The following is a 16,829-nucleotide window of genomic DNA, read 5'->3' as shown; positions in this document are numbered from 1 at the left end:
GAGAACAGAGTCTACTTGAGGTACAGAAAAAAATTCATACTTGTATCTTTAATAGATTTTCAGAAAAAGGTACATGAACCTGTGCAAATTAACATTGACGGTATAGGGGGTACTGACTCCCCTTAAGGGACAAAATTTGCGGTCCCCTTAGTGTCTCTTATTGAGAGGTTATACTGTATATCTGCTTTCTCTCCGCTTCTCTAACTAATGGGAATGTTTTGTGCGCAGTTGTTCGACATGAAGCGCTTCCAGGCGCAGGTGGGGCGCGAGCTGCGCCGCGCCTATCCGGACCGCCGGAAACTGGAGACCAGGTGCCTGATCGCCGTGGCCTTTGCCAGGGACGCGCGTGAGGTCCTGGACCTGCCCTGCTGGCTCATCGTCATCAACATCGTCGCTCTCGACATGCTCAAGTCCAAGCTACCGCCAGGTGAGTATTCTGCTGTCTCTCTCTCTCTCGAAAAACTATTCATATTGTCCATAGACTAATAATAAGAGTAGACCGAGCTATGGCAACCCTTTTGCTGCTCATAAACCAAACCATGTGACTGGTGGATATCCTAGCAACAGCGGGCGTTGATCGTAGCAGACGATCAACGCACGCGAGAAATAAAATAAATAGAACTGATGGAACACGGAAGAATGATCTTTTATGGTGTCCGATTTGTAAATTTGTTATTCTAAGTTGTAAATATTTTGTTAATATAGTGAGTTTTTCGTTTAGATAGTATTGTGCATTTTCTTTAGTCAATTTCAATAACTCTCTAAGCAATTAAAGACGCAAGCGCCCAAACACTGACGTAGCAGTTCCGAATGAAATAAAAGTTACTGAAAACTGTGATCAAAAACTAATTACTAATGACAAAATAATGCAAAACTAAAAGAAAAACAGTTCAATCCCTGCACCTGGAAAAAAAATAATTAAAACACATTACGTCTTAAAATACATGTCGAGTGCCAAATTATAGATAATCATGCCATCTAGCAACCATGCTGCCAAAGTTTTCGCCAAGCCTTCCACTAGTCACATGATGTATCCATGAATCAATTTTTTTCATCAGCAAGTCTGGGAAAGCTGGGTCTACTCTTATTATTAGTCTATGATATTGTCTGTTGTCCACGAGAAGGCATTTCGCCCCGCCTCACAGTGGGGCGAAAACGCCAAAAAGCGCATGAAAATGTTTTTAAACCTCTCTCGCTTGTTTGTTTACACAGGCATGTTATTATGGATATTCAGTAAGGTACCGCCCTATAGCCAGGGCTAAGGCAGAAACACATGAAATACACCGCCAGCTCAGTCAATTCCAGCCGAGGACTGCAGTTTCGTGCTTATTAGCACTCATCAGCCCGGCATAGGAGTGACTGAGCTGGAGGTGGGAAACCTCTTAAGGAAGCCAAGAGTGCCAAACAAACTGGTAGCTAACATAGAATTAGCACTGACCAGACGAGTGCTAATCTCGTCTGGTCAGTGCTAATTCTAGAATACCTACCAGTGAATTCTATATTAGCTACCAGTTTGTTTGGCACTGTAGGCTTCCTTAAGAGGTTTCCCACCTCCAGCTCAGTCACTCCTATGCCGGGCTGATGAGTGCTAATAAGCACGAAACTGCAGTCCTCGGCTGGAATTGACTGAGCTGGCGGTGTATTTCATGTATGTTATTATGGAGCTCTTTTTATTTATTTGGGGTCAGGGTCCAAAGTTCTCAGGTTTACGCAGCTAATTCTTTTTCAGGGTCTTTCTACAGACCATTTATGACTAATTAATATTAAATTCTAAGAGGGCATAAGAGGACATTTTTTTTGTAGAGTGTTTAGAAAAAAATGACTTTGAATTCCCAAGTTTTCGGTGCTGATCAAGACCGATTTTCGGTTTTAGAATTCGATTACTCATTTTTTTTGTCCTATTACTATCGTTGGACACGAGAGAAATTAAATATACCCGCCTTTAATAAGAAAAAAACATATAGACTGCTTAAAAGCAATTTTTGTAAATTCCCGCACTCATGGTTCTTCAACTTTCTAAGGCTCCCTTCAGCTTTGTAGTGGACGAAGGGCTCTAAAATTCCAGTTCTGATTGCCTAAGAGGTAGGCCTGTGCAAATTTATTAATCCTCAATTGGTTGAATATAGGAAGAAAAAACCTCATTTATAAGCGCCTTTTGGCGTTTTCGCCACACTGTGCGCCTTCTCGAACGCAGAGTACAATTTCATGCGGGGGTGATCGGTAAACAAATCCCCGTGCTTGCAAATGAGACAACTTAACTTTGGCGTGCATTTTAATCTGCAAAACAAGTCTTAGTGTCCTTTACATCACTTGCTGCACTTTTCTGTTAAGACTTGAGTTTCAGAAAATATTCGGGGGAGGGTCCCCATACCGCCTTTCTTTATATCACAAGCAATGGGTTTTTGAAACGACACTTACAAAAAAATTAAATGGAATAGCCCCTGGAAACTTCAATTTCGAAAACTTGCAGGGGGGAGAAGGAATTTATTTCAATCTATTTATCGTTAATAATCGTTATTCTTACACTTTAAAAACTGCTGCTTTTAAGACAAAATGCTATTATCCGATATGCCTTCTGCCGAAAACAGCGAAATAGAATCATCGGATACCACGTAACGAAGGCGGAGTCAAGTGCCTTCTCGTGTAAACCGGACAATACCTGTTTTCGGAGCTTTTCAACAGTGAAACACTATATGGTTCGGCTCCGGTAAGAGGCGACCTGACTCTAAGATAGTTCGTTTCTTCTGTCTGAGTTCGATGAATATTTGTTCTTGTCCTATCTCGAAAAACTATTCATACCTGTTTTCGGAGCTCTGAATATCTCCAACGGTGAAATACTGCGTAAATGGTTCGGCTCCGGTAAGAGGAGACCTGACTTTAAGATAGTTCGTTTCTTCTGTCTGAGTTCAATGAATATTTGTTCTTGTCCTATCTCGAAAATCTATTCATACCTGTTTTCGGAGCTCTGAATATCTCCAACGGTGAAATACTGCGTAAGTGGTTCGGCTACGGTAAGAGGAGATCTGACTTTAAGATAGTTCGTTTCTTCTGTCTGAGTTCAAGGAATTGTTATTCTTGTCCTATATCATAAAGTGATCCATACCTTCCGCGAAAACCAGGTTTTGAAGTTGTTGCTGAAATTGATGAAACATCAATAGGCGCATGTAAACGCGTTAAAATAGTCAAACCAGTTTCGAGGGTTGTCACCCCTCTTCGTCAGTACCTGGCGGAGGAATGAAAAACCTTATGAGTTTTCTTTTGGAGTAGGACTCGTGGAGTTCGACTGACTTTTGGTTTAAAAAGTCGGAGTCTCTCATTTTCCCTTAGTACTTTTACCGGTGCTACGGAGTCAAAGTGGGACTGATTTTGGGATAAAGTTGTCGGCCCGGAGTCGGTCTTTTTCCCTTCAAATCCATTCTCCTGGTTTAAAAAAACTGAAAAAGGGCTAGGAAACCAGTCAGGTTTCAGCATTTGCTGAGCACCTATTGGCCGTAAAGAATTTAAAAGATGCAAATTCAAACTCATTTAGTAGAATTGAACATAATGTGAGGAACTGTGAAGGACTCGTTTGAAATATTATTAAGATTTTTGTTTACCTAAAAAGCTTCCAAAAAATCCAGCTCTCCATCAGTGTAAGGTCTGTAAATTATTCTATCCTCGGAAAATTTACATTTGTGACCTATATCCCAAAAATGTTTTGAAGCTTTGAACTTCTTCTGACGTAAAAACAACGTATTGTTCAGCTCCTGTAAAATGGGACTCGGACTTTAAAGTACAGTCGGACCTCCATACATTGAAGTAGCAAATTGCCGGGAAAAAATTCGATATATAGAAATTTCGATATATAGAAACGATCTTATTTTATCCTAAAAATCTCCTAAAACATTAAAATTAAAGCTAATTTCAGTGTATGAAAACCGATTTCTAATTTATACGAGCATTAAATGAAAGTTATTAATTAAAAAAAAAATAACAGAAATTACATTTTTGCGCCTTCATACATCTTTATTCTTCGGCAATTCAACTTGATTCGTAACATGAGGGGATTTTCGTTTTGAGAAAGTAATCGAGAGAAAAGTAAAAAATCAATCTACTTAACTTGAATGATTTTCACTGAAGCTAAAAAGACTATTAGGAATGATGATCAACAGGCAATAGGGATAACTTGAAACTGATTTTACTGTATTACTGCTTGCAACTAAGATATTTGAAATAAGCTTGAGGGAATTTAAGAACTCCAGAACGAAACAAAGACCTATCTATACACCCCTCAACCCCAGATTCCTTATGAGTTTCGTAGCAACCTTTAGTGAACATAATGTTCTCCCCTAACCTTTATTTTTCATGAGGTAAACAGTCTAAAGTGGAAAAAAAATCTACTAGTGTCTCGAAAAAGAAAATCGATATATAGAGAGTTTTTCGATATAGAAACAATTTTTCTATGTAATGGACATAGAAATTTACTGGGATTTCGATATATAGAAAATTTCGATATGTGGAAGTTCGATATATGGAGGTTCGACTGTAGTTCCTTTCGCACGTATGAGTTCAATGAATTGTTATTGGTGTCATATAAGTAGGACAATAAGGATTATGTCTCATCTTATACTGGATTAGGATTTCCTACTATATTATATTTCAACGACAAACATTTGCTGTGAAAAGTAAAACAAACACGTAGTCTCATGTAGTTTTGACCATGCATAGTGACAGTAAACAAACAAACAAACAAACAAAAAAAAAAAAAAAAACTGGGTTAAAAGTGTTCCAAGTGACGTGCAACGAAAAAGGTCAGAATTTCTGTTCTTATTAAATGCCTAAAATTTATTTTTTACGACCTCAAAAATGAAGAAGAACAAAATTTTCCTTCCAATACCTATTTGGAAAGTTTCTTCAGACTTCGAATTCAGTTAATATTGTAGCTCGATTATCAGTTCATTTGCTTAGTAATTTATTTTTAGTTCTTGTAGGAGAGCTATTCCTATTGAACAGCTGCGACTAAAGTTTTTCATATTATCTAGTCCAAACAGTTTTCAGACTCATCAAAATCTTCTGATTTAAGAGCTATTATCAGTTTTTACTTTTAGTAGTTTGAATGCTTAGTTCTTATTAAAGAGTTATTCCCATTGAAGAGCTGTGAATCAACACGCCTATTAAAGAACTACGAATCAACTTTTTCATCAATGTTTAATCAGAAAGTTTCTTCAGACTCTTTGAATTCTGTTCTTATTGAAAAGCTGCGAATTAACTTTTTCATCGATATCTATTCGGAAATTTTCTTCAGTCTTCGAATTCCGTTCTTGATGAAGAGCTATTTCCAGGTCTTAGTAGGTTATATGTTCAGCTCTTATTGAAAACTTATTCCTGTTGAACAGCTGCTAATCGACTTTTTCATCAATATCTAATTGGAATTTCTTCCGACAATTCCTCGGAACTCAGTTCTGCAATCGTCTAACAAAATTTTCTTTTCCAGCGGTACTATCCAAAAGAACCAGTGCCCCCCATCTGGCAAGTCTGTTTGAACGAGGGCCGATGCGAAAGGATCGCTCCATTGCCGAGGAGGACCCCTACAGCCTTCCAGGAGGCCCCAACAACAGAACTTCGTCTTCTATATATGGAATGCTCGGAGACCCAAGCAAGCCGCCCAAATTGCCTCCCCGGGACATTCCTAGAGTACCCGTCCCTACAGTAAGAAACTGCTTATTTTCCAGCATCGAAAATATTCTTTGTCGGCGACGTTAGAATCATAAAGTAAAGAAATTACATAGAGAGGACCCGCTAATACTAAGAAATTGAAGCCGGAAGTTGTACCGCTGTATCCCAAGATCCTTAGCTTCTTGAGATACATCTTGATTTAAAACACTCCATTACTGAATCTCAATTAGTTGATAATTTAATCTTACTTAGATATCGTTGCAAGTTCATGAAGCACGTTTTCGACATTGCATTAAAACATGAATTAAAATGCAAACCAATCCGCCAGCTACTTTATACGGTCCCTTTGCGAGATTGGTAAAAACTATTCTCGCGAAGCGATCATATTATCATAACTCCGTTCATCATTGCACCGCTGTGTACCATAATGGCCGGCTTCAATTTCATCTCCTTTTTACCATAGACGGGGCCTCTCTATGTATATTTCTTTACTCTTTGGTTGGAATGGACTACGAAAAGCTCATACTAGACGTTAAATCCCGGTTATCACAAATTTGCCATTTCAACTGCGCTTCCGCGCGGACTTAGCTTTTTGAGCTTTCTGTTTTAAGATTTCGTGTTGCTTGTTTATATGTAGGCTGAACGAGAGTCCCACCAATGCGATTAGAATATTTTCACAGCGATTTCGTGATATATTATATGAAACTACGGATATGAGAATAACTGATTATCTTAAGAGAAAAATGACACTTCAATATTTATTAGTTTGGAAATATTTATTTAACATAAATGTAAAACACGTTGTGTACTTCAAAAATGATTGGAGTATTAGCACAGAAATCCGTCTTTTGCGGATATTTTACGTTAGGCGTAAACAACTTAGTATTATACATTTTTATTTAGGTTGAGGGTTCGGCTTTGTATTAGAAGTGGTGCTGCAACTCTAGTACGCTCTTCTGAGGTTAAAAATTTGGTCCTGAAAAAGGACAGACAAATCAGACACCGAATCCATTAATAATTAAGACGCAAAATTCATTCTTTATCGAGGCCTAAAAACTAAATCAGAGAAAACTTTGTGATTTCTAATTTTTATCTGTTGCTATCTATATTTATTGCCAAATTTAAAATGTTTGTAATTAATTTTAACAAGATTTTTGAAATCAGCTAAGTCCGCGCTTAAGCGCAGTTGAAATGGCAAATTTGTGATAACCGGGATTTAACGTCGAGTAAAGCTCATCCTGTAAACCGAAAAGTGTTGCCACATAGCAATATACAATATCTTCAAAAATTATAAAATAAAAAACTTGAGAGCCATTAGTTTCACAACTTCCAAATAAACTTTTTCAGTATATGCAGGTTGTCATATCAGCATTTTCCCTTTCAATTCTACGAATTTGATGGTCTTCAAGTCTTCTCCAAAGTTCTTCAGACACCTAGTAGGTTAGAACATCAAATAAGCAGTAGAATAGCAGATATTACATTATACTAAAGTATTCCATGTAAATTGCGAATGATTTTGTTGACAAAAATTTCTTTTGATTGATCCATATAGATGTAGCTTTTTATACTTTGGAAATGGTTTAACAAAGCGATTGTAACTCTCAGTGTGTGGATATATCAGTTACAATGAGAAATTTGAGAGGCATTCTACGTTGATGCAGGAAAAACCATGAAGCATGCATACAACCATTCAACAATCGTTATATCTTCCTTGTTTTACTTGATTTATCAACTATTCATGTTTAATTATTAACTAGCTGCGTCGCCCGGCTTTGCACGGTCCACCTCGAAAATAAAAGTTATGTCAAGTGACGCGAGTTCAACACTTAGGCTTGAACCAAAAAAAAAAGAAAGAAAATCACTAAAATTTTGCGGCAGATTGTGGAGAAATAACCAAAAAGTAAACATTTTAAATCCCCGATTACAGGAAAAGCCTTTAAAACAAAACCAAGAATTTTACTTGTTTATATTGAAATCAGAAAAAAATGGCAGCAGATCTCTCGTCTCAATGATTTTCTTCACGCTATAAATTTTAATAAAATCATTCTTGCGGAAAGTTGAGATGAAGCACTGAATAATAATTTGAATGGAGGAAAGCCTTCGAAAAATAGGGCTTTTATGTCGAAATCTAAGTGTCATAATTAATGTAGTTTTTAATTGATATCTCCGCTAATTATTATCGGAGGATTATGTTAAATAGCCAAACATAAAGTCGGGAAGATTACAAACCCATCGGTACCTGTTCGATGATCAGTTCACTGTCGTTCGGGAGAAGAAACTTAGACATTAGATACAGAGATAACTACATAGATACATAGGTACATACATAGATACATACGCTCAGTTTTTAATTGTATAAGATTTTTAACTTAAATTTTGCTACTGCATTTGAATTTATATTTCTTCTGTTAAAAGGAACTTGTACGGAGAATATCAAAATCAAAAATATTTCGAAATAAATCTTTGGTGCTATATGTAAATATTCAAATTTGTATTTATGAAATTTCTGAAACGAATTACATGAAAGGATTCAAGTGGTTGAACTTAAATTCTCCATATTTAGCAACTTCATTTTTACTTCACAATTTGTTTTGTTATAAAACCTCTTTCTTTACTTTCAGCCTGATTATGAAGATAAAGAAGATTCACGTTTCGACTTTCCCAAGTCCAAAAATAACAAAAACAATCAAAGTAATGGACATTCCAGGAACACTAGCATATACGGTAAGAGATCAATATTTTATTACAGCATACCTGTAAAGGGTCGGCTTTGTAATCAAAAACGTGGTTTGGTGTCATTGCGTATTTGGACAGTTACCACAGATTCTGTAGACTCTCCTGCCATCCCTGTCGATCTGCATGCCTCTGTAATAATTTGGTTCTTAGCCTGACAATGTTTTTTTGTGGTGATTCTATATTTGCATTAAAATTACGAAGCTGGTGCTTCGATGGAATTAATTTTCCGCTTAATTTAGATTTGAATATTGCATTAACATCTTCGAGAGTAACTATAATTGTTAAAGTTTAGACTTCTGACTTCGTTGGCTAATTTATAGGCGTTTTCATTGCCGGCAATAGTAATATGTGCAGGTATCCATTGAAGAGGTTTGGTTTAATTCTTGAATATCATGAAGATTTGAGTAAATTTCTTGGGTGATTAAAGAGGCCCTATTTAACCCGAGATTGCTCGCGCGACCAAAACGAACGGGAGTGCTCGCGCAGGGTATCTCATACCCGAGGAGTTTTTTTAGTATTTTCGAGTTCAATTTTTTTTTTCAAAAAGTTGAAAATGCAAATAAGAGAAAAGAGTATAATTATAAAATACTTTCTTAAAAGACTTGCATTTAATTTCTACATTTTTTTGCAAATGCATGCCATATGGTCCATGCAAATGTTTTTGTTACATTTTTCACACACAAATTTGGTTTTTGTCTTTTATATTGGGGTTTTCAGTACAACTTTTGTACGTTGACTTTGCTTTTTTAGCAGGGGATGCAATGTCTTCACTAGATCCTAGTTTTAATTTTAAGTCTCTTGGAAGCATTGCATATACTTTAGTTCAGAACTGTAGCAGAAATACTCGCGCAGGGTATGATACACCCGTAGAAGTCAATCCCAAAGAAACTAATTTTAGAATGTCCCCACCGTTTCTACCCCTTAAAGGTTATGACCTATGGGTCAGCTTTCAAGGAATCGTCGGCTTCCAAAAAAAAGGTGAGGAGAAATTTGATTGAAAGCGAAGAGGTGGGTGTGTCATACCCTGCGCGAGCAATCTCGGATTAATATTGCTTGGAGCAGGTTCGAGTCACAGAAGATAACGAGACGTTTTGCCTGATCAGAAGGTGCTTATAAGTGCCTCTTCAATTTCCCGAAGTTTGTAAGTGAAGTTAGAGGGTATTGTTCCAGAACCGAATTTGCCATGGTATGGTAAAAAGGGTATTTTTGCAAATGAATAATTTGTCGACTAGTGAAAGCTGCAAATCCCAATTCTTAAAGCAGTAGGGGAGAGGAGGGAGGATTTGGACACTTTTCACATAAATGATTCTTATTCATAATCCTCTATTTATTCATTAACGCAAAAGTTCACACAATAAACTTGCATATTATAACTACATTTTAAAAATATACACAATGTTTAAACATTTTATTATTTTCAAACTTGACTAATTACAAATTTCAAGAATTTTGTCGCATTCCTCCCTCCTGGGTGGGAGGAGTGGGACATGAGTATGGGAGGAGTGGGACACATTTGAAAATTACAGAAAAATTAGCGAATGTCATAATTAGAAAGGTCCACATTAAAAGAAAAACAAGACTGTGCTCTACTGGTCCCACCAACCAATTGTGGTGGCGGTAATTTCATGATAATATCTGTTTTATCTATAATGCTACAGTCATCCTGTTGAGGAAAATTAAAATTGCATGTCCTTTCTCATAAATTTTGCATTGTAGCTTTCAGTATCATAAATGCTCTCCACCCTTACAACATAGTTAGGGGGGGTAGCAATTTGTTTATTTTTGCTGACAACGGAAGGGGGGAATGTTTGAGTGATGCTTACGTAAGACAGTTTCAAAAATTTTAAATTGTAAAAAAAAAAAAAAAACTAGAAAAATTTTTCAAATGGCTAAGTTCTTTTAAAATTGTGATCTAAGAATTTTTCTTAAATAAGGAAATTAAACAAGCATTTTTTTTTTTAAATTAAGTCTCAATTTTTTTAAATTGAATTTTTACTGTTAAGAAAAGTGGGGGGGGGGGGGGTTGCGATTTGCATATTTCTGCTGACAAGGGGGAGGAAAGGTCAAAAATTGATAAAACATTCTTACGTAATATTTGAACAGCCCCTTTTCAGAAGGGGCATATTTATGGGGCATGTCCCATTCCTCCCTCTACACGTTGCTTCTAAAAAATAACTTGTCACATAAACCATGCTGGTTTTAGGCTTAATTAAATTGCAGATAAGCATACAATATATACTTAAGATTAGAATGATAATATATTACGTTAGTTTTACAAATTACATAAATAAAGAAACAAAACTAAAAATAGATTAGAAACTTACTTTGGAGGTGAGAAATTTAACTTTTTTCAACTATTAACTGAAACTTCCTGCTGGATAAAATGCAAGTATGAAACAAAGAGAAGCTATAAACAGGCCTTCTAGTGGTCAAACTAACAATAAAATAAAGTGATTTATTTTGCCATAATTTTAGCTGTCCTACTCCTCCCACTGTCCCATTCCTCCCTCCTCTCCCCTAATGATTGTTAAGATAAATTGTATGAACTGCTACCGAAAATTTCATTCATATTTAAAATCAGCACAAAATATACTAAAAATGTGGGTGTTAAAAATATTATGCTACATCAATTTTTTTAAAGTGCTTTTTTCCGTAATAAGCAATAACTGTAAAAAAAAACATGCTACTGTTTCTAAACACACATTCAGTTGCTTAAAATTGTTAAATTTCTCAATTTTGTAGAAAGAAAGGTTAAATTAATTGAATCGTTTATTTTAGAAACAAGTCAAACGTCAAGTTTTCTAATTTTAGGAAAAAAGCCATATTATCATACTAACCTGTTTGTGTTTCTTTGGCGTAAAGACTGTTTTTTGAAATAAACAGTTCAATCAAGCAAATGCTATACTTGTTCGTAGTTTTCTAATCTTTTAACTTCTATTTTAAAAAAATTCATCTTTTGCAGATGATCCTTACTATTGCGGGCTGAGCGCCCGGGTTCCTAAATTTGGTCGCAAGCCACCGCCCCAAGGAATGTTGCCTGGGCTGCATGCGCCCCTCAGGAAGGCCCACAGCGGAAGCTACCTCAGCCTCATACGCCCCTCCTACGATTCTGGACTCGGTGAGTATCCAGTGTACCTAAGTTACGAAAGTAGATTCGGAGGCACTTTTTACTTCCTTTTACAAAAAAGGAAGTATTGTATTCGCGAAAAAATTTTCACTCAAAAATCGCCCTTAATTTCCATTTTGCTCACCCCCAAATGAATGTTGAGTTTTTTTTTTCGATTCGACCACATGCGGAAAAGTGCCTAAGAATGTATAGACACGCGAAATATCCATTTTGACCATCACCGAGGTAATTACAACGACTTTTCTCGTGACGTCTGTATGTATGTGCGTATGTGCGTATGTATCTCGCATAACTCAAAAATGGTATGTCCTAGAAAGTTGAAATTTGGTACATAGACTCGTAGTGGGGTCTAGTTGTGCACCTCCTATTTTGGTTGCATTCGGGTGTTTCTAAAGGGGTATTTTGCACCTTTTTGGGGGGAAATCATTGTTAATTTTGATGCAAACTCAAGTGGTGTTATAATTTGGCGGTCACTTGGCGATATATCGCCAGTCTTTTGGTTGCCAAGTTTTGTCGCCAACTTGGCGAAAAATTTGGCGATTTTTTTTTTTTTTTAAATCTGCTTTCAATGTGGCCATTGCTAGTGATATTTAAAGAGTTAGAGAAAGAATCCCATTAAAATTGCAATAATAGGGAAATAGCATTAAATTGGTGTAAAAGGAAGTCATGTGATGCACACATCAGCTCGTTTTACTTCCTTTTACAAAAAAGGAAGTATATAGTATTCGCGAAAAAAATTTCACTCAAAAATCGGCCTTAATTTCCATTTTTGCTCACCCCCGAATGAATGGTGAGTTTTTTTTTTCAACCCGACCACACGCGGATAAGTGCCTAAGAACGTATAAACACTCGAAATATCCATTTTGACATTCCCCGAGTTAATTATAAGATAAGATAAAATTTATTAACAAACAAAATACACATACATAACAGTAAGCAAAATTAAAAAAGTAAAGTTAAAAAACTTACAAATTATAAAACATAAATTACAAACTTCATAACAAAACATTAAGAAAATCTTGACTATAGTTCAACACGAGTTAGTAGTAAATTCAACACTAAAGAGCGCCAAAGGCACTGTCCGCAGTGTTTTTTAATTGGTTTAGTATGGAGTACAAACACAAATATGTATTAACAGAAATATTTACAAATTAATTTTACACAAGTAGTAAAAATTTTACACAGAACAATTATTGGACTGTTTGACTCCAGAAAAAAAAAAAACACAATAACTCGCATTGAAACATTCAATGGTATAAAAATTACAATACAAAATCCCCCCCCGGTTGGCAAGTCAGTATATTTTATCAGCTAAAAGTAAATTGTTGATAGAATGTCATTATTTTGTATATATTCATTGACCCCTTGTTTATATTTTTTAAAGTTCTTCTCATTCTTAACATCTTCCGTTAGTTCATTAAACAGCCGCGGTGCCAAGTAAAAGAATTACAACGACTTTTCTCGTGACATCCGTATGTACGTATGTGCGGATGTGTGTATGTTCAGATATGCGTATGTGCGTATGTATGTCGCATAACTCAAGAACGGGATGTCCTAGAAAGTTGAAATTTGGTACGCAGACTCCTAGTGGGGGTCTAGTTGTGCACCTCCTCTTTTGGTTGCATTCGGGTGTTCCTAAAGGGTTCTTTTGCCCCTTTTTTGGGGGGGAGTCATTGTTAATTTCGATGTAAACTCAAGTTGTTATAATTTGGCGGACACTTGGCGATATATCGAAAGTCTTTTGCTCGCCAAGTGTTGTCGCCAACTTGGTGACAAATTTGGCGATTTTTTTTTAAAAATTTGGTTTCAATTTGGCCACTGTTGGTGATATTTAGAGAGTAAACTATTGAATCACATTAAAATTGCCAATAATGGGAAAATGACATTAAAATTGGAGTAAAAGGAAGTCATGTGATGCACACATCAGCTCGTTTTTCTTTGCTTTCCCGACGGTTGGATTATTTTGTGCATTTAAAATTAGTTCCATAGAAATGAAAATACTTCTGCCAAACGTATTACATTTTAACATCAAACAGGAGCAAGGGCGGATCCAGAAGTGTTTCAATGAGGGGGAGATTAATTTTTTTACTTACCTCTTACTACGTATCTGACTTTTTTTCATGCTTGAGGGGGGGGGGGGATTCCATAGCATTTCACCAAAAACAGCTAAAATATTAAGATTTAGCCAAGTCGGTCCCCGAACTTTTCCGTTGAAACCGGCATTCTAAAATATCATTTTTTAACTTCAATTTCGTAATAATTCCGGGGGAATTTTTCGAAATCCCTTCCCCTGATGTAACTGAAGTTGTCTAAAACTGCTTTTCGGAATTTGAGTTTTAAAAATTACCAGAGGAAAGTCACTAAACCCCTCAGAGGAAAGTCACTATTTGCCCAAACACTACCTGATCTATCTAAAATCACGTCTTTAAAACATACATTTTTCAAACTATCCGGGGGTAGGCCTCTCAGACTTTTCCTCCTAACAATGCCAAAGTTTGTCTGAAATTGTCTTTTCGAAATTTCGATTCCGAAAAGTTTCTAGGAGGTAGATTCGAACCTCATTCCTTTCCGCCATCAAAGATGGCCTACACTTACATTTCAGCACTTCAATTTAGAAAAATTGCCGGTTCAATGTCCCTCAAGGGAGGGGCGATCGCCCCCATTGTCCCTCCCTTATATCCGTCCTTGAGCAGGGGCACCCTTCACTTACATTTTTGGGAGGGCGGGAGTTGTCAATTTTCGGAATGAAATTCTCAATTTTTTCGAAAGATAAATCTAATCATACCAAAATCTAATGAGATGAGACAAAAAGAATTCTTTTTAGAAATTGTATCGGGTGAGTGCAAAAGTTCATGCGGAGTTTGCGAGTAAAAGTCACACAGTGATCAGGCAAACTAAGTTCTTTATTCACTGAATGATATAATCTCCAACGTTGTGTATAAGCTGTTTTCAACGTTCTGGCAGCATATGGAACAGATATGGACGTTCCGATCGTAAAACTTGCGCTCTTTAGATTCGAAGAACGAAGACACGACGTTTTGTAAGGCATCCAAAGAGTAGTTTTTTTTTAACATTTTAATTATTTTTTAATGACCGGAACAAGTGATTATCAGATGGTGTGATATCAGAAGAATACGGTGGATGAGTTAGAACCATAGACTAATAATAAGAGTAGACCGAGCTATGGCAACCCTTTTGCTGCTCATAAACCAAACCATGTGACTGGTGGATATCCTAGCAACAGCGGGCGTTAATCGTAGCAGACGATCAACGCCAGCGGGAAATAAAATAAATAGAATTGATGGAACACGGAAGAATGATCTTTTATGGAGTCCGATTTGTAAATTTGTTATTCTAAGTTGTAAATATTTTGTTAATATAGTGAGTTTTTCGTTTAGATAGTATTGTGCATTTTCTTTAGTCAATTTCAATAACTCTCTAAGCGATAAAAGATGCAAGCGACCAAGAAGAATCAGCAAACAGTAAGATTTTTACCTACAGTTTCAATTTAAGATACCGATTAGTACATTTTTGCGTTAACGCAAAACGTTTACGCCATTTCGTTCACGCCAACGCTGACAGCTCCAAATGAAATAAAAGTTACCGAAAACTGATCAAAAACTATTACTAATGTCAAAATAATGCATAACTAAAAGAAAAACAGTTCAATCTCTGCACCTGGAAGTTTTTTTAATGAAAACACATTGTCTTAAAATACATGTCGAGTGCCAAACTATAGATAATGCTGCCATCTAGCAACCATGCTGCCAAAGTCTTCGCCAAGCCCTTCCACTAGTCACATGATACATCTATGAACCAATTTTCTTCATCAGCAAGAATGAGAAAGCTCGGTCTACTCTTATCATTAGTCTATGGTTAGAACATTTCGTTTCAGACAGTTCAGCTTGCGCAGCGTCTGTCTCGAAACGTGTGGTCTGGCGCTCTCCTGATGAAAGACTACGTCCTTGCGATTTCACAAAATCGGACGTTTATGTTTGAGTTTTCGGTAATGATTCGTTAATTGCTGACAGTACTTGTCCGAATCAATCGTTTGGCCAGCGGGAAGAAGATCAAAATAAATTATGCCCTTGCAATCCCACCAAACACAGAGCGTCATTTTCATCGGGTGCAAACTGGCCTTAGCGATTGCGTCACCTGTATGTTTTCGTGTGTATTTGATCTGAACATTGTTGTACAGGACCCGATTCTCCTTCTCCTGACAATAATCGATACAATAATCGATGCAAAAACGTTTCGCTTTTGAGTCGCCTGTGCCCGAGTTAGGAAACGGCAGCAGAAATGTGCTGGGTTTTGTTCATCTCGTTTAGAAAATGAGGCACCCATATATCGAGCTTCAAATCGAATCCCATTTTTTTTTTTACAATGAAATGCGGTTGATTGGTCTATGTTAAGTTCTGTAGCAACTTCCTCAGGCCCGTGCTGGCCCACCGGGACACCGGCACCCTTTTCCTCAAAGAATGTAAAATTCTATCAAAACTAGTATGAAAGAAAATAGTATAAGAAAAAAAAATTAATTTGAATTCTGAAATTTTGAATTCAAATTATGTTTTTCGCAATCACGAACTGAGACAGGACCCTACTCATTGGAGTTATTGTTTCTAGAAACGGCTCCTGTCCCCCCCAAGCCTGCCTCTCCTCCTTGGCGGTTACGTGTGCATAGTTGTGTGTGTGTGTAGACCTGTGTGTATGCACGTAGGCGTGTGTGAGTGGATGTGTGTGAAGTCGTGTGTGTGTACGTGTGTGAACGTGCGTGTGTGTAGGACATGGACGCCTCCGACCAGGAGAAGCGGATAACTCAAAACCGGAGCAGCCGCGCCGCCAGCAGAGGACGGTGGGCGGTAGTGCTGCAGAGGTTTCTGCTTCAAGTTGAAAAAGGCACGGACACCAAAAACGGTCAAATGAGAACAATAAGCAATCGTGATTGCTCAAAAATTATAAATTTATCGAACAAAAACTCAGCCATAGCGACAAATTAAATATTAAAACCTTGCGATATTCAAGTAGAAAAGTAGGAAAGCGATCTCCTCCGTATAGTGCCCGCATGAGATACTGGTTTTCCAGTTTCAATAAGATATAAAAACTATTTCCTCTGTTGAAATTTGCGAAGTACTCTGAACTAAAGTATGTACAGCATCGTCATCATTGTCTGAAGATCGACTTGAGCGAAGCTCGTCTTCAAGGTTAAACTCTCCTCGGCGAAATTTCGCAAACCATTTTTCCACAGTTCGTTTAGCTGGTGCTTGATCTTGATAAACCTCTTGAAGGTTTTTTTATGGCTTCTGCAACGTTT

General features: G+C 36.9%; 1 protein-coding gene across 1 annotated transcript in view; it reads left to right on the top strand.

Moving 5' to 3' along the window:
- Positions 1-16,829, top strand: part of LOC129216889 (uncharacterized) — a 214,810-nt gene that overhangs the window by 196,452 nt on the left and 1,529 nt on the right. The window contains 4 exon segments of the mRNA XM_054851106.1: positions 229-427; positions 5,474-5,688; positions 8,277-8,379; positions 11,354-11,509. Of these exon segments, the coding sequence (XP_054707081.1) occupies positions 229-427; positions 5,474-5,688; positions 8,277-8,379; positions 11,354-11,509 (673 nt within the window).

The sequence above is a fragment of the Uloborus diversus genome, chromosome 2 (genome assembly GCF_026930045.1).
Source record: "Uloborus diversus isolate 005 chromosome 2, Udiv.v.3.1, whole genome shotgun sequence".
Classification (NCBI taxonomy): Eukaryota; Metazoa; Arthropoda; class Arachnida; order Araneae; family Uloboridae; genus Uloborus; species Uloborus diversus.
Note: the sequence above shows the minus strand (reverse complement) of the source record. Positions and strands in the feature narration are given on the sequence as shown.